General features: G+C 47.6%; 1 protein-coding gene across 2 annotated transcripts in view; it reads right to left on the bottom strand.

Annotated features, from left to right (window-relative positions):
• LOC146863360 (uncharacterized) overlaps window positions 1-18,741 on the bottom strand; it is a 219,433-nt gene that overhangs the window by 101,551 nt on the left and 99,141 nt on the right. Inside the window, exon 3 of one of the 2 annotated variants that reach the window (XM_085643360.1) lies at window positions 11,241-11,341. In XM_085643360.1, coding sequence (XP_085499486.1) covers window positions 11,241-11,341 — 101 coding nt within the window. Of the gene's footprint in view, window positions 1-10,276; window positions 11,342-18,741 lie in introns of those variants that run through there. The other variant, XR_014978600.1, reaches the window with a different exon arrangement.

Genomic DNA, 18,741 nt, shown 5'->3' with positions numbered 1-18,741 from the left:
AGCTCCTCCTCCCACAGGCAGGTGTGTTAATTGCGCTTGGAATTCAAGGACCATATATATATATATATATATACCTTTTTTTTTACACAATACATTTTTGCTGAGTAAGAACAGGCTAGGACAGTGTTCTGTTTTCTAAATAGTAGAACCCATTTTCCGTTTAGGCTTCACTTATCTGGGTTATAGTTTTATAGGTACAGTGTCTTTGGACTTTTTGCTTTCTTCGGGGTTTCCAAACCCAGATTTTATCAAGTACTTACTATGCAGTGCATTTGTTATTTAGAGGTGTGCACTGTTATAGCTACCTCATACAGAGTCTAGACATAGGTTGGTTTTGGAAACATTTACAATGGCATGGCCGTGCCTTTGCTCTTACAGTGATTCTATTTAGTAAAATGTTTTCTGTAGAATTGGGATTTGCAGGTTGTTCTTGCATCAATCAGAAAACTTGACAGCTTTTTGAAAATGGTATTTATATGTGAAGTTCCCAATGCTCACTGACTTCTGTGGTTGTTTGTTTCTTTAAATACTGGATGCTTTTTTTCTTGCTCTTATAAGCTTTTTTCTGTTATTTCAGCTTTCTCCATCATTCTTAAACTTATTTTCATGGATCCTCCTTTGACGGGTGCATAGAAATTTGAAAAACAGGAGAGCTTGTGTGTATAGAACCGCTTTGTTGGACTTGGCCCTCCCGTCAGTGTCACCTGCAAGTTTTTTGCCATCACCTCTCCTGTTTTTGTACATTTTATTGCCATTATGACTGTGCACTTTACCACTGCTAACCAGTGCTAAAGTGCTTGTTCTTTCACCTGAAAACATGGTAACATTGGTTTACACCTAATCAGCATTTTAATTCTCATATCCTTCCTTAGTATATGGTGCTACCTGAATCCAGGGCCTTTAAATCAAATGTTACTATTAGGCCTGCAGCAATCTTTGTACCACCCACTGAAGTAGCCCATTAAAACATGTCTAAGTCCTTCCATTGCAGCCTGTAATGCAGTGTTAAGCTATCAATTCACCTAGTAAAATAAACCTTTTGACAGAAGTTAAACTTCTTTTTTAATAGATATGTCTTCCCTAAGATAGGCCATAAACAGCCCATAGGGCAGGGTGTAGTGTATTTAAAAAACCCCGATTTGAGTCCTGGGTACTTGCATAAAAACTACCCCATGTAATATTTGTGCGCTACATCTACACGATGGAAGCCGGGCTCACGCCAGATGACAATGTCCACAATGGTCAGATGACAGCCCCCTTGCTCAGGTCTGTGGTACCAAGTGAAACAGACCGCAGAGCACAGCATAGTCAAAGCCAAAGCTGGCATGGCTACAGCCAGTGAGCTAGATGACAATTCTTGTCAGGAGGCGTGAAGAAAGGTCCACGGAAATTGAATCAGTCACCAACCGTTCCTGTTGCTAAGTAGTTATGAATCCAAGAAGTCACAGGCAGCTTCGAAGGCAATCATCTCCAAAAGACGATCGCCATCCAATCTAGCAGTATGAATAAATAGAGGTGCTCCTCGCACCACGAGGTTGCAACGACCATCCCATCGCAACCTGGGAGACCTGGGAGAGGTTTGGTCTAGGCATGGCACAGGAGCCATTGCGCAAATGCACAGGCGCAGCTGTCAGCCTGTCTGACACATTGAAAGTGTCTCACCAAAGCAGTCCAGCTCGTGGACCAACAAAGGACTCTCACACAGCTCATGAACAAGGTCAGCAAGGTATGTGTTTGAAAGGCAGACATCCATTGCCCACTCAAACAGACATTTTCTGCATGAAAAGACAGGTTGCACGCAGGTGAAATAGGCATAGCGCAACGTTAGCCTATAACTGATGAGCAGAACAGCCAATGGGACACATCCAAAGAGAAGCTGCATGTGGTCACGGTACAGTTGCAACTGACCGGGCTCGGCCTGGCCCACAAGACGGTCAGACATGGCATGAGAGCACTCTTAGAACCAGCACTCAGCTGTACAGCCAAAGTAATGATCTGCAACCGCTAAATGCAGTATGGAATTTTGAGGAATGACACCCGGTGGTACTCCAGGAAAAGCATGAAAGGAAGGGACAAGGCCAGAGCCCACAAGTCTGAAAAAGTGTGCAACGGCCTTCAGTATCAGATGCTATCAATAATTTGTGTGTCAGTTCACTGAGAAAAAAGTGGGAGTGCCATGTTCAGCAGTGGGAGTACCTGGAATTCGAAGGTCTCCGGGATGATGTGGGAGCGACTACTTGTCTAAACGGAGGCCCATTGTGCATGCACACTTATTAACGTATGATTTCGCTATGTGAATATGAGGCCACAAATGACTATCCACAATCACATAAGGGGGACTTAGGAGAACATTGACACAAAAGGAACATGTTGTGCAACAGTTCCTGTATACATGATGCCTGGCCTGTGCACGCAGCAGTTGTGGTCATGCAGGAGAAGCTAAGTAAGTTTGGAAAATAGATTTAGCGTGGGTATGTTGTCAGGGACTGGTGTTCATGTGGGTAAACATGCATAAATTGCACACGTCACATGAAAAGCCCTGTGCAACAGTACTTGAGTGTGTGAGTGCGACAATGTGAACATCATCCACATGACAGGATGTGGTGTAATGTGGGCTCTTGTGGGCAACTGCTAAGAATTTCATTGTTCTGCGCTATGTGATCTGTGACAACTTCTGTCATGTCCATGTTGATGTTCTTAGGAGGATGGGAGCCCACTGCTTCACCTCCCAGCACAGCCCATCCCTTAGCATTCCGGTAAATGCAGTTCAGTCATTATGCTTACTTGAAATGGGACTGAAGTGTCTCACCAGATTTGGGCAGGAAGAGGTACAGAGACTCGAGTGGATTGTGGTAGCTTCCTCAGCAGACACCGATCACAATGTATCTTACCTCTACTGATGTAGGATGATAACGCGACACACATGTACCTAGAGAATCACAGCACTGACCCGCACCAACCTTGGTGACACACGACAACGGTGTCACAAGTAAGCATTTCAGCTGAGCTGCATTTAGCAGGATGCTAATGGGTGGACTGTGTTGGGAGGTGTAGTTGTGTGGTTCAGTCCCTCTACTGTTTGTGTTGATGGTGTTTGTCGGTGTTATCTGTAATGCTTATTGTACAGTGTTGCCTCGTGGTGTGCTTTTGCGGTTGTTCCATAATATGTCAACGCACTGTTATTGTCTTTTGTCTTTCCAGCTTCCTCCACTCTCTCATTGGATTTTTGCTTTTATATATTCGGATACAAAGCAATGTGAATCAACATGCTACTTATTGTGATGAAGATGCACTTGACACCAAGGCATACTATTGTGAGTTGTGTTTATTTTACAATAAGTGACAGGTGAGGGGTGAAGTTGAAAGTGATGGTACATGGATAGTTAGGGTAGAACACACAATGGTAGAGGTTCAAAGTCCAGCCGAACACTCCCATCCTTGTGGGAATGTGGGTTCTGATTTACGACAGAGTCAATGCTCAGTGTTACAGTGGTGACATCAGCGGTTGCTCCATGAACTGATACGGCACAGTGCTGTGCCACATGATCGTCACGGGGTCTTTTTCGAATGCTCCCTCTGCTGTTTGCCAGGGGGGGAACCTGCTGCATGCTCAGAGGTGTCTGAGGATTCATCGTGGTGTGACTCACCCCTCCATCTGGCCGCTGCTGAGGTGGTGTGGCTGTCATATGGCTGGCTGGGGGGGGGCAGCTATTAGAGCAGCAGGCATGTCCCTCGGCGCACCCACAAGCTGGCCCATGTACTCAGCAATTTGTCCCAAGCGTGTGTCCATGGACCTCTGCAGCAGGCGCGGTTCCCGCAGTTCTTCAAGGAACTGGCCCACCTGGCCCTGGTTCTGCTGGTATGCACTGAGGACAGTTTGCACAGTGTCCAGGGCCTCTGTCTAATTGTCCGTGGCTGTTCCCCAGTTGGCCTGCCAACCGCTCTAAAGCCACAGACTGGTGACGTTGCCTGGCGCCGCCACTGCACACCGTCCCCAGCATCCCCGGTGTGCCAGGTGGTATTCGCAACTGCTGGCACAGGGACAGTGTTGTCAGCAGCGGTGGTGATGGTGAAGATGGGTGACACACATGTCGTTGCTGCAGGGGTCTGCATTGGCGGTGCAGCTCTTGTGGGAGTCGCGGCGGTGGTGGCGGGGTCAGTGAGGGCCTGAGCATGGGCTGTCCTGGGCACACCGGAGGGGCTAGGTCGGTCCTCCTCACCTGAACAGACCAGGGACTCTGCATCCGAGGGTTCACCATCCTGGGGGGGGGGGGACTGGCTGGGCTCGTCCATGGCACGGTCACGTGCTGTTGCTAGCGAGTCTCCTGTTGGGTTGGGGTTATATTGTCAGCATGCTCGGCACACAGCACAACTTTGATATTCTTGTTTGCAACATTTAATTTGAGATGAACTGACTTTTACCTTGGCATTACAAGGCATCCATGTCAGTTTGTCAGCAGTCGCACATGATGTTGAGGTACATACAGGGCTTTAAGTGGGCCGGGTCTCACTGGTGCTGGGCACCGTCATTTATTTAAGGGGGCCTCGATACAGGTCTCTATCGGGCTCTGCTTTGTGCCCTGCCACAGGCACTATGTTCTTTTTGCTAGAATGCCATGACAGCAGGCACATCGCTGTGCGCATGGTCACACTCCTCACTTCTCACTAGAGGAGAAGTTATGGCATGACGTCATGCCAGGTGAGCATTGTGGGGAAGTGAAATCCTTTACGGATTCATTTTCTCTCTGAAATTTACTCCTTTGGAGACACATGAGCAGCAACATCGTTGTGGTGTCACCAGGGCTTTAAGTGGAAGCTTTTTCAATGTTAGATGCAAGCCATAGTTGCTGCTTCTTTATCTTGTGCAACTGCCAAACATTGACAAAGCCAGAACTCCAGAACTGTTGTAGGTATCATGTTACTTGTTGTATCACATATCTGGGTGCAATGGCAGTGTCATAAAAATGCAATTCGGGTGGTCCAATATGCTAAGCACAGATTTTTAGCTAAGGTTTTTAGGCCACGGCGTTCATTACATTGGCCACGCCCCTTTGAGAGACCCCCCAGTTTTTTAAACCCACTTAAAGCCCTGGATACCTACATTGCTCATTAGCGATGTGACATAGCTGAAAGGCAAATTTCATAGGGACAGATATTGTATTTCCTAGGACATGTCCTCATGTTCTAACTTCTTGCTCACCCGAATCAGGTCATGCTTGGACATTTGGGACTTTTCTATGTGTATCTGACTACTATGCCGCAACTTCATGATTTGTGTTGTGCTTTTTGTACTTACCTCCTGTGGTTTGTGAGGGTTGACAGAGTTTGCATGCATGTGTTGTGTTGATCCGAGTCTCTGTGCTTTGAGGCAATGGGACTTGCACATTGGCTTTTTGTGCTCACGTTCTTGTGTTTTGCTTTGCAGTTACATGTGACTTCATCAGTGACACTGTGAATCATGTGGCCTCTCAATGGTATTGGCGGTATGTGCATGGCCTAATACTTATGAGGGGTTCTAGAGTTGGCTACCAAGTGCGAGATGTGGGCGTCATTTGGCTCCATGCTGTTTGTGAGGGGAGACAGAGGGCCTTGGGGGAGTTGTGGTCTTGTTGTCAGGTCTCAACAACCACTCCCCAGTAAGATGGATGGCTACCTGTTAAGAGGCTCTTTCGATTGTGTTAGCTGCCACATAGCTGTGAGGGGGGGAGGGTGAGCCATGCTGTTTGGGAAGGAGGCCAGGGTGCATGAGCTGACAACCTACCTGCGAGGTGGAGCTGATTAAGGAAATGCTGTCCTTGTGATCCATTCATATTAGAAACGTGCATTCTACATGATTTTGGTGTAGGCGTGTGATTGGAGCTCACTTGTTGTGCACAACAGTGCATTGTAGTGTGATGTGATCATTTTGTTGGTACTTACCAGCCTCCAGTCCCCCCTTGATTCATGTGAGACTCTCTGGATGCATTATGGCAAGCACCTTCTCCTCCCATTCGGTGTGGGTTAGTGGTGTAATGGGAGGGCCGCCACCAGTTTTCGGGGCCGCCGCGTGGTTCCTCTGGGACCTACGCTTCAGCCGGGCCTTGGGGTGGAGCCACTGCATCCTGATGTCACACACAGTGCATAGGGTGGTCCCTATGGCCTTGACTTTGCTGTGGATCCTTGCCCACATCTGATTGTTGCGCGCAACTGTGGTGTGCTGGACCAGGTTCCCGAACAAATGTGGTTTTCCCCTGATTCTCTCATCTGCCATCACTTTCAACTCTGAGTCGGTGAATTTTAGATTTTTCTTGGGGGACATGGTGCAAATGGATGAGGGGTGCAGGGTGCAAGGTGGTGGTGGAGAGATGTGATGTGTGTGAGGTGTATGGGGGAGAGTGTTGTTATGTGGAGCTAGGTGGGTGTGATGTTGTGCTGTGTGAGTCAATGGTGTCCTGTCTCTGTCTCGGCTTGTGGTGTGCAAAGGATGCTGAGCTAGGAAGGGGTTGGTTTTATACTGTGGTATGTGGGTGTGTCCACATGAGCGATGACCTCCAGATGTCTCTTCCATGCTGCGCATGTCTTTCTTTACCAGCAAATTGGGGTGTATCATTGTGGCGTGTGTGTTGTGATTGAGGGCAGCAGGGAGTGTAGGCACACTTTGGGCATTGTTGTGGGGTTGGTTCCGCCCGGCATTCACTTGGCCTATGTGCGTGAGTCGCGGTCGGACGCAGTGCTCGGTCCGCCAGCTCCGCATTCTCATCGTAATTAGATGTGCGGTCATACCGCAGTAGGAGCGGCCTTTGCAAGCCATTGTACAGCTTTCCCTGACCGCCGCGGACAGATTTGCAGCTTATCAGGCCGTGGTGGATGGTGTTTTGTGTCATCCGGCCCCCGCGGTCTGATTTGGCCTATATTGCAGCGTGATTTGACCAACAGAAATGCCGCGGGTCATGCGGGAGGTATTTTTACGACACCATAGAGGACGGAAGGCTGTTCCCTCCGGCATCATAATCGGGTCCTAAGTAACATTTCCTTTTTTCTTAAAAAAAAAAGAGTAGAGACCACCATCCTTTCACGTTCAGGAAAACCGGCAAAAAACAATAAAACAACACCCACCCACAATAACACATACAAACCCACAAACATTAACATTCATAATAAACACAACAGAACACAATTAATCAACACATAACTGATACTACATAACACTACACTGTAATAAAACACTAAACTACCAAAACAACACCTAACTACACTAAAAACAAACAAACACGATTCTCACAAACTAAACTACACTCCTACTACCACGCCCCTACCCTAAAACTACCTTAAAAGTGAATTAAAACAAACTCACCTTCAGAGACAAAACGCAGCTCCCAACTGTGAGGTTCCGTCTTTCAAAATGACCTAAAAATGAAACCGATAGATAGAAAAGGGAGGAAAGTACAAAAAAATGGCCGCGTAATAACAATGAAAAAATACGTATTCCCCATTGAAATGAATGGAGAAATACTATTAAAATACAAAAAAAATTATATTTTTATATATTGTATTTTTTTTAAATGTTCCAAAAATATGCACAGAATTGTAAAATATATATTAAATATTATATTATCAAAAACCAAAAAATATAAAATTTTATATATATTAAAATATAGTTCCACACAGTCGCTCCTGCCGACAGTCGGGGACCCAAGGAAGGTGGCGCACACACCGGCGGAGCACGCCGTTAGTAAAATCCAGTCAAAGGGTCGCTAGTAGTACGCTCTCAGTAAACGAATCACAGGACACTCCAGAGAATTCAAGGGTGTTTAATTACAACGCGTTTCAGCCTACGAAGAAGCCTTGTTCACGTAATCCAACACTGCACTACAAAACCATGACTGATTAAGCTTCCAATAGTGAGCATAAACAAAGGGCAAAGGTTGTCACACTGTAGTTCTCACGGCAGATATCTTGGAATGGTGTTTGTCCCAAATGTTAATAGCCAGAACGTAGTTCACATCATGTGACTGTGCATTCAAAATCGGCATTCGGGTGATACTATAAGAAGTCACATCAAATTACTAAACATAATAACCATGTAAGATGAGGAAAATTAAGAGTGGCATGACCAAAAATCCGATTGGCCGCACTCTGCTAGTCCTACCAGCGTGTTGCCCCAAAGAATTGTGGTCCATGAAGTAGCGTCGGCGGGTACGCCTATGCCAAAAGTTTAAAATGAAAATGAGTGTCGCGTTAGCCATCCCTGGACACGTGTTTCGAGGTAGTTGCCTCTCGTCAGCAGGGAGTAGGTATGTGTGTGGGGTTGCTGCGTAGGCTACCAAAAAATATTCTCAGGTAAAGTACCACTCAAGGCGCGCAGGTGCGTAGCCATGGGCTCGTCAGCCCCACCGGCTCAAGGGAGCCTGAATATAAACAAAAATCCGATTGGCCGCACTCTGCTAGTCCTACCAGCGTGTTGCCCCAAAGAATTGTGGTCCATGAAGTAGCGTCGGCGGGTACGCCTATGCCAAAAGTTTAAAATGAAAATGAGTGTCGCGTTAGCCATCCCTGGACACGTGTTTCGAGGTAGTTGCCTCTCGTCAGCAGGGAGTAGGTATGTGTGTGGGGTTGCTGCGTAGGCTACCAAAAAATATTCTCAGGTAAAGTACCACTCAAGGCGCGCAGGTGCGTAGCCATGGGCTCGTCAGCCCCACCGGCTCAAGGGAGCCTGAATATAAACAAAAATCCGATTGGCCGCACTCTGCTAGTCCTACCAGCGTGTTGCCCCAAAGAATTGTGGTCCATGAAGTAGCGTCGGCGGGTACGCCTATGCCAAAAGTTTAAAATGAAAATGAGTGTCGCGTTAGCCATCCCTGGACATGTGTTTCGAGGTAGTTGCCTCTCGTCAGCAGGGAGTAGGTATGTGTGTGGGGTTGCTGCATAGGCTACCAAAAAATATTCTCAGGTAAAGTACCACTCAAGGCGCGCAGGTGCGTAGCCATGGGCTCGTCAGCCCCACCGGCTCAAGGGAGCCTGAATATAAACAAAAATCCGATTGGCCACACTCTGCTAGTCCTACCAGCGTGTTGCCCCAAAGAATTGTGGTCCATGAAGTAGCGTCGGCGGGTACGCCTATGCCAAAAGTTTAAAATGAAAATGAGTGTCGCGTTAGCCATCCCTGGACATGTGTTTCGAGGTAGTTGCCTCTCGTCAGCAGGGAGTAGGTATGTGTGTGGGGTTGCTGCGTAGGCTGCCAAAAAAAATATTCTCAGGTAAAGTACCACTCAAGGTGCGCAGGTGCGTAGCCATGGGCTCGTCAGCCCCACCGGCTCAAGGGAGCCTGAATATAAACAAAAATCCGATTGGCCGCACTCTGCTAGTCCAACCAGCGTGTTGCCCCAAAGAATTGTGGTCCATGAAGTAGCGTCGGCGGGTACGCCTATGCCAAAAGTTTAAAATGAAAATGAGTGTCGCGTTAGCCATCCCTGGACACGTGTTTCGAGGTAGTTGCCTCTCGTCAGCAGGGAGTAGGTATGTGTGTGGGGTTGCTGCGTAGGCTGCCAAAAAATATTCTCAGGTAAAGTACCACTCAAGGCGCGCTGGTGCGTAGCCATGGGCTCGTCAGCCCCACCGGCTCAAGGGAGCCTGAATATAAACAAAAATCCGATTGGCCGCACTCTGCTAGTCCTACCATTGCGTTGCCCCAAAGAATTGTGGTCCATGAAGTAGCGTCGGCGGGTACGCCTATGCCAAAAGTTTAAAATGAAAATGAGTGTCGCGTTAGCCATCCCTGGACACGTGTTTCGAGGTAGTTGCCTCGCGTCAGCAGGGAGTAGGTATGTGTGTGGGGTTGCTGCGTAGGCTGCCAAAAAAAAAATATTCTCAGGTAAAGTACCACTCAAGGCGCGAGGTGAGTAGCCATGGGCTCGTCAGCCCCACCGGCTCAAGGGAGCCTGAATATAAACAAAAATCCGATTGGCCGCACTCTGCTAGTCCTACCAGCGTATTGCCCCAAAGAATTGTGGTCCATGAAGTAGCGTCGGCGGGTACGCCTATGCCAAAAGTTTAAAATGAAAATGAGTGTCGCGTTCGCCATCCCTGGACACGTGTTTCGTGGTAGTTGCCTCTCATCAGCAGGGAGGAGGTATGTGTGTGGGGTTGCTGCGTAGGCTGCCAAAAAATATTCTCAGGTAAAGTACCACTCAAGGCGCGCAGGTGCGTAGCCATGGGCTCGTCAGCCCCACCGGCTCAAGGGAGCCTGAATATAAACAAAAATCCGATTGGCCGCACTCTGCTAGTCCTACCAGCGTGTTGCCCCAAAGAATTGTGGTCCATGAAGTAGCGTCGGCGGGTAAGCCTATGCCAAAAGTTTACAATGAAAATGAGTGTCGCGTTAGCCATCCCTGGACACGTGTTTCGAGGTAGTTGCCTCTCTTCAGCAGGGAATAGGTATGTGTGTGGGGTTGCTGCGTAGGCTGAAGCATAACGGCAGACATCTTGAAATGGCATGTTGTCTCCTGATACTAAGAAGAGTGTGATTTCACTCATATATTTGCACTGCCCCAATGGACTGGACGTAAGTGTCATGCAATGTAATCAGATTCTGGCCACACAATCAATCACTGATCCTACTCAAACAGAGATGTAATATAAAGCGCCGTCCACATGATGGTTATTCATAACAGTGTATGGCAAAATCGCTGGATATCCATAATAGACCACTTCAAATCATATAATTACATTTCAAATACATTTGTGATGACCATAAGAATAAGGTCTCATCAGAATACATTATTGCCATCCAAACAAAAATAAGACACAGTATGGCTGCATGAGTCTACCCCGGATCAAACTCTAATGGTGCCAGCTATATGGTAATAGTCAACGAGAATGTTGTGGCAAACTGGATACATAAAATGGACCCAATCGAGTGATAGAGCGCTGAACAAACTAGTACACATAGTGTGCATTTGTTGAGTTGCGAATACAATTTTCCTTTGTTGATGTTGTGATGTCACAGTCAACATACACGTTAATAGAACACCGTATGTTTGGCAAGCGCCCCCATACACAGTCAAAAACATATGGATAACACGGTGTTCTTGATTAGATGCCAATGTATAGAGAAATTAAGAGTACTCGACCAATGATGAATAAAGTTAGCATGTGCTGGTCATAAAAACGATCTAAATCGAAATCTAAGTGAAACTTTGGGTTGAGCTTCATGGCAAGTACCATTTAGTACTGATAAGTGGCATATAAGTTCAGATTCATACGTGCTCTCAGAAGACAACCAGTCATGGTGCTCTGTGAAGAAAAGGTGAAAAGGGTAGGTTGCCCGTGAGGTGTACGTGCCAGTGTCTGGGCCCCTTCCTTCCTGTGGAAAAAAAGAGAAAAATAAATATAAAAAGAAAATATAAAACACGTGCAACTTAATAGTAGTCTCAAATGCACAGATCTGCCACATGAGAGGAGGAAGAGTCATAAATTGCACATTAAAAAATATATATCGCAGATATATTACAACCATTGTATACTAAGGAGACCCAAGGCAGCATCCCATGAGGGGAATAGTCAAAGTCATCTAATATTCTCTCAGATGTATTGCCAATTCCTCATCCTGATTCAGACCGCCCGGTACCTTGGTCTGGAAGTCCACGATGTACTTGGACTCCCTTTGTCTTAATTTCAGTACTCTATTGCCGCCCCTGGGATTGATGGTAATCTGTTCAAGAATGAAAAATCTCAAAAGGGCTGGATTAGAGAAATATATGTCCCTAAAGTGACGGGCCACTGGATACTTCTCGTCATTATGTATGATAGCTTGATAGTGTTCTAGTACCCGTTTCTTGGCCAACAGAGTGGTACTTCCTATGTACCAAAGTTTGCATGGGCACTCGATAACATAAATGACGAAGGTGGTACTGCAGGTGAGGAATTGTGCAATTTCTTTGGTGACACCATTGTAAGAGATACCTTTGACAAAAATGCTGTTTTTGCATGCTTTGCAATGCCCGCAGGGAAAGAATCCCTTCAAACCATGTTCATGTCTGTTGGGATAGATGGTGACATCGCTGTGAACCAACATATCCCTGATGCTCCTGCCTTTCCTGTAAGTTATATTGGGCCTATCCGAAATGTGGTCACCAATCGTGTGGTCACATTTGAGAATGTCCCAATTTTTTGCCAAGATTCTTCTAATACCATTAGAATCAGCGTTGTAGGTCAAGATCAAACGGGTGTTGTCATCACCACTGTCAGGGGATTCACCCTCCTTGTCAATTATGGTAAGAGATCTGGGCACTGCATCTGCTCTCTTTTTGGCTTTGTGTAACACCCAATTAAGGTACCCTCTGATTTTAAATCGAGCCATCATTTCTTTGCTCTCTAGCTGGTAAGCCTCTTCAGTGTTGCAATTCCTCCTAGCCCTTAGCAGCTCCCCGTAGGGGATACTCTATTTGAGTGTCTCGGGGTGGCTGCTGAGGGCATGCAGGCCGCTGTTCCCTGCTGTGCTTTTCCTGAAGAGAGTAGTATGTATTTTGTTATTCCTAATGTCCAACTTGACACCTAGATACTCAGCATGGATTTTACTGATGTTACTGGTGAGAACAATGTTTTTGTTGTTGATGTTGAGTCTGTCAATAAACCGGATCGCCTCCTGTTGATCGCCTTTCCGCACAATGAACAGGTCATCGATGTAACTCATCCAGATACAGACATGGCCAAGATCAGCATTCCAATCAGGGTTAGCAAAAATCTCTTCCTCCCAGTGCCCCATAAAGAGGTTCGCAAAAATGGGAGCGAAGCAAGAACCCATCGCTGTACCGACAGTCTGTCGGTACAGGACCCCATTGAAGAGAAAGATGTTATTGGAAAGACAATACTTAATCATTTCCAAGATCATTTTGTTATGTTCTCTAAAACGGGCAGGTCTACCTTTGAGGAAATGTTCGCAGGCTTCTAGTCCTTGCTGGTGATCAATAATAGTGTACAAGGATTGTACATCTAAAGTGATCATAAGGAACTCATCATCCCATTCAAGACCGTCTATTTTATTAAGGAAATCTTTCGTGTCCCTGATGTAACTGGGAAGACGGATGACATTGTCCCTAAGGAAGTGATCCACATATTTAGATACATGTTCTCATACACTCCCTCTTGAGGAAACTATGGGATGTCCTGGAGGATCAATGGGATCCTTTTGAAGTTTGGGGAGCAAATACAAAGCAGGCAAAATGGGATGATCATTTCTCAAATAGCAAAATTCTTCCCATTCAAGGATACCTTTGTCTTTCCAGGTAGTGAGTTTGCCCCACAATTCAGTAATGCTGTTGTTATATCCTTAACTACTGATGGTCTCATAGTAACTAACGTCCTTGAGTTGCCTGTGTGCTTCTGCAATGTATTTGTCCCTATCCATGATCACGACATTGCCACCCTTGTCCGCTGGGCGGACAACAATGTCAGTGTCTTCCATGAGTGACTTGAGTGCCTGTTTTTGAAGAAATGAGAGGTTGTTCCCGGGGGAAATGTGACTCTTACTCCTGTCTCTAAAAGTACACAAAGCCTTGCCAACACTTTCGTGAAAAGTATCTATAGTGTCGTGGGGAAGTGTAGGAAAAAATGTAGATTTGGGTCTAAAACCCGAAGATGCACTACAGTCAGTGATGAGGCCTATGTGTTCGCAATTCTGAGTAAGTTGTCCTGTAGTATTTGCAGGCTCTTCCTGATTAAGTTGTATCATATCAATGAGGGTGTCAATATTACCCACATTAATATTATCCTGGTCACTGGGAGTGTATATCCTAGTTTTTCTCGTTTCCCCTAGTCTCTTCAATTTGTGCCACTTTTTAAGTTTAAGTTTTCTAATAAACTTAAATAAATCTACTCTGGCATCGGTGTAACTAAATGACTTGGAGGGACAAAAAGAGAGTCCTAAACATAGAGTAATCTTCTCAGTTTCGTTCATCACCCTCTTAGATAGATTGATGATAGTCTTGTTTACCATGTCACTGTCCATCAATGGGCTCTTCTGGAGCATGTACTGTTGGTTCCCATGCCGCCCCTTGCTCTGCCTCTTCTGCCATCGCTGCTGTATTCTTTTTCTGCGGTTTCTACGTTTCCCCAGCCTCTGCCCCTCTGTCCTTGTGTTCTCAGTGCCGGAGTATCTTGTTTCGTCCATCTACTCCGGCGCATATGACAATATTCCTCTAAAAATTTAACAGGACGAGCTGTGGGATCTATATTAGAGGCTGCTTCTACTGAAACATCAGATTCAGTTTCACTGGCTGTGGATATTGAGTTCGTTTGTCCCTCATCATTGTTGAAGGAAGTAGTTGCCAATGGTTCTTTGTCGTTGTAGAGGTAATCATATTTACGGCTAAAGGTCAAAATTCTGCCGCTTTCATAATCATTGTAATCACGATTGAGTTTACGCTCTTTGCGTGCTTTTATATCGTCTTCATACTTTTTTAGGCGATCCTTCATACTCTTGCAAAGCTTCTCCACTGTGTCAACTTCCGGTAGTTTGTTGAGCTCATATCGTACTTCTTGAATCTGTTTGAGGATGAGGTCTCTATCAATCCACGCAAATTTCACCAGAATCACTAGCATTCTTCTAGAGCTGAGTGCGGAATTTTCAGACCATTCCTTCAACATCGCCGGGTTTGGTGTTTCATAAGTAGGTGTTGTAAAAATCCGTAGACCTCTGGGGATCATCTCTTGATCAATATAGTTCTGCAGCGAAATCGCTTCCCACCATTTGGATATCTCTGTCTTTTTGAGTTTCTCCAAGGTTTTGATTTTGTCTTCTAAGGTTTGGGAAGGTGCCGTCGTTGTCTCTGTAGTTGTTTTGGTTTTTTGTCTCCGTGTGAAAAGGATTTGGGCAGCTGCCCTCCTTTCATCTTCCTCATCCATTGTGCACTGCACCCCTGAAATATCTCTGGTGTCCTGTGTATTCCGTATAGCCCCTGTACAAATGCAGGTTCCTTCTGCCTTGTGTTGATCTGAGCTGCTTAATGGTGTAGTACAGACCAATATTCCAAGAATGCTCGTGATGCAAATGCGCCCGAGTAAGTCTGTATTTACGAGCGTGACGATATATCTCAGAACCGCCTCCGTACTCAAGATGGTTACTGCGGTTCTACCAATCTGATCAAATTGGAGGGCAGTTATTTCCTTTTTCTAGTAATAATGGCAATGTTCACTGGGTCCGCCAGTGTCAAAAACGGGGAGTGAACGAGCATCCCGCCCGCCGGAGGGCAGCCCGCCATCTCACCCCGAGATAACAAGCAGAAAAAGCCCCAGGCTTACCTCCAATGATGTCGTCAGTGTTCGTATCCGCTCCAAATGTAATCCGCACAAGCCCGGTCCAGATGCTGTCCTCAATTAACAAAGTTCCACACAGTCACTCCTGCCGAAAGTCGGGGACCCAAGGAAGGTGGCGCACACACCGGCGGAGCACGCCGGTAGTAAAATCAAGTCAAAGGGTCGCTAGTAGTGTGCTCTCAGTAAACGAATCACAGGACACTCCAGAGAAATCAAAGGTGTTTACTTACAACGCGTTTTAGCCTACGAAGAAGCCTTGTTCATGTAATCCAACAGTGCACTACAAAACCATGACTGATAAAGCTTCCAATAGTGAGCATAAACAAAGGACAAAGGTTGTCACACTGTAGTTCTCACGGCAGACATCTTGAAATGGTGTTTGTCCCAAATGTTAATAGCCAGAACGTAGTTCACATCATGTGACTGTGCATTCAAAATCGGCATTCGGGTGACACTATAAGAAATCACATCAAATTACTAAACATAATAACCATGTAAGATGAGGAAAATTAAGAGTGGCATGAACCAGGGACAACCATTGTCATACTGAAGCATAACGGCAGACATCTTGAAATGGTATGTTGTCTCCTGATACTAAGAAGAGTGTGATTTCACTCATATATTTGCACTGCCCCAATGGACTGGACGTAAGTGTCATGCAATGGAATCAGATTCAGGCCACACAATCAATCACTGATCCTACTCAAACAGAGATGTAATCTAAAATGCCGTCCACATGATGGTTATTCATAACAGTGTATGGCAAAATCACTGGATATCCATACTAGACCACCTCAAATCATATAATTACATTTCAAATGCATTTGGGATGACCATAAGAATAAGGTCTCATCAGAATACATTATTGCCATCCAAACAAAAATAAGACACAGTATGGCTGCATGAGTCTACCCCTGATCAAACTCTAATGGTGCCAGCTATATGGTAATAGTCAATGAGAATGTTGTGGCAAACTGGATACATAAAATGGACCCAATCGAGCGATAGAGCGCTGAACAAACTAGTACACCTAGGTGCCGATTCCGATCCTGGAGAAACCGGGTACGAACCGTCGGACGGAGCATATTTTCCGTCCGACGCGTACCCGGTTGTAACAAAATACAAACATGGAAGTACGATTCGCACGGAAATACAATTTCCGTACGATTCGTACAAAACACCCACCGATGAAAATATACATACAAATGTGATTCGTGAAAGCGCCGACGTGACGTCGGGACGCATGCAGCCTGCGTTTCACGAACCAGGAAGTACGATTCGTACCGACGTCATCCCGCACGGAGAATATTTTCCGGCAGCCAAAAACTGCAGGGAAATCAGGATGACGCGAACAAGGAGTACCTGCACGCGACGGACAGACATGGACCCAAACCTACGTGTCATCCCGGCCCTCATAGCAGTCGACCTCCTCTACAGGTTCCGATGCAGACGCCGCAGAAGGTCAGAACAACAAAGGGGGGGGAGCAGGAGCAGGGGCAGGGCCACAAAACCCCCACCCAAGTCACACAGCACACATGCCCTGGACATACCTGACCCCCAGGCCCTGGTCACTACGAGGGGGTGGGGGCGTGTCCAGCAAAGCCAGCGTCCGCCACAACGACGCGAACCGGAAACACAACAATACAGGTACGTCCCGTACCCACGCCTTAAGAGCGCGGGTACGAGTCGTACCACGCCCACACCTACATCACCCCAACAATGGCGGGACGGCTCGTACCCACGTGGCAAAGGCCTGGGTACGGGCCGCACAAGCATTCTACAGCGTGGGTAAGGATATGTACGGACCGTACCCCCATCCGCGTATGCATGGAGTGTACCCCCACCACAACAGTGTACGTACGGACCGTACCACCCCCCCTATGTATGGAGCGTACCCCCCACCCCAACAGTGTACGTATGAACCGTACCACCCCCCCTATGTATGGAGCATACCCCCCACCCCAACAGTGTACATACGGACTGTAACACCACCCCCGTATGTATGGAGCGTACCCCCCACCCCAACAGTGTACGTACGGACCGTACCCCCACCCGTGTATGCATGAAGCGTACCCCCACCCCAACAGTGTACGTACGGACCGTACCCCCACCCCGTATGTATGGAGCGTATCCCCCACCCCAACAGTGTACGTACGGACCGTACCACCCCCCCTATGTATGGAGCGTACCCCCCACCCCAACAGTGTACGTACGGACCGTACCCCCACCCGCGTATGCATGGAGCGTACCCCCACCCCAACAGTGTACGTACGGACCGTACCACCACCCCCGTATGTATGGAGCGTACCCCCCACCCCAACAGTGTACGTACGCACCGTACCACCACCCCGTATGTATGGAGCGTACCCCCCCCCAACAGTGTACGTACGGACCGTAACACCACCCCCGCATGTATGGAGCGTACCCCCCACCCCAACAGTGTACGTACGGACCGTACCCCCACCCGCGTATGCATGGAGCGTACCCCCACCCCAACAGTGTACGTATGGCCCGTACCACCCCCCCTATGTATGGAGCATACCCCCCACCCCAACAGTGTTCGTACCGTAACACCACCCCCGTATGTATGGAGCGTACCCCCCACCACAAGAGTGTACGTACGGACCGTACCCCCACCCGCGTATGCATGGAGCGTACCCCCACACCAACAGTGTACGTACGGACCGTACCCCCACCCCCGTATGTATGGAGCGTACCCCCCACCCCAACAGTGTACGTACGGACCGTACCACCCCCCTATGTATGGAACGTACCCCCCACCCCAACAGTGTACATACGGACCATACCACCACCCCCGTATGTATGGAGCGTACCCCCCACCCCAACAGTGTACGTACGAACCGTACCCCCACCCGCGTATGCATGGAGCGTACCCCCCACCCAACAGTGTACGTACGCACCGTACCACCACCCCCGTATGTATGGAGCTTACCCCCCACCCCAACAGTGTACGTACGGACCGTAACACCACCCCCGTATGTATGGAGCGTACCCCCCACCCCAACAGTGTACGTACGCACCGTAACACCACCCCCGTATGTATGGAGCGTACCCCCCACCCCAACAGTGTACGTACGTACCATACCCCCACCCGCGAATGCATGGAGCGTACCCCCACCCCAACAGTGTACGTACGGACCGTACCACCACCCCCGTATTTATGGAGCGTACCCCCACCCCAACAGTGTACGTACGCACCGTAACACCACCCCCGTATGTATGGAGCGTACCCCCCACCCCAACAGTGTACGTACGTACCATACCCCCACCCGCGTATGCATGGAGCGTACCCCCACCCCAACAGAGTACGAACGGACCGTACCACCACCCCCTATGGTATGGAGCGTACCCCCCACCCCAACAGTGTACATACGGACCGTACCACCACCCCCGTATGCATGGAGCGAACCCACACCTGTGTATGTTCGA

This window comes from Triturus cristatus, chromosome 2_2 (genome assembly GCF_964204655.1).
Source record: "Triturus cristatus chromosome 2_2, aTriCri1.1, whole genome shotgun sequence".
Lineage (NCBI taxonomy): Eukaryota > Metazoa > Chordata > Amphibia > Caudata > Salamandridae > Triturus > Triturus cristatus.
Note: the sequence above shows the minus strand (reverse complement) of the source record. Positions and strands in the feature narration are given on the sequence as shown.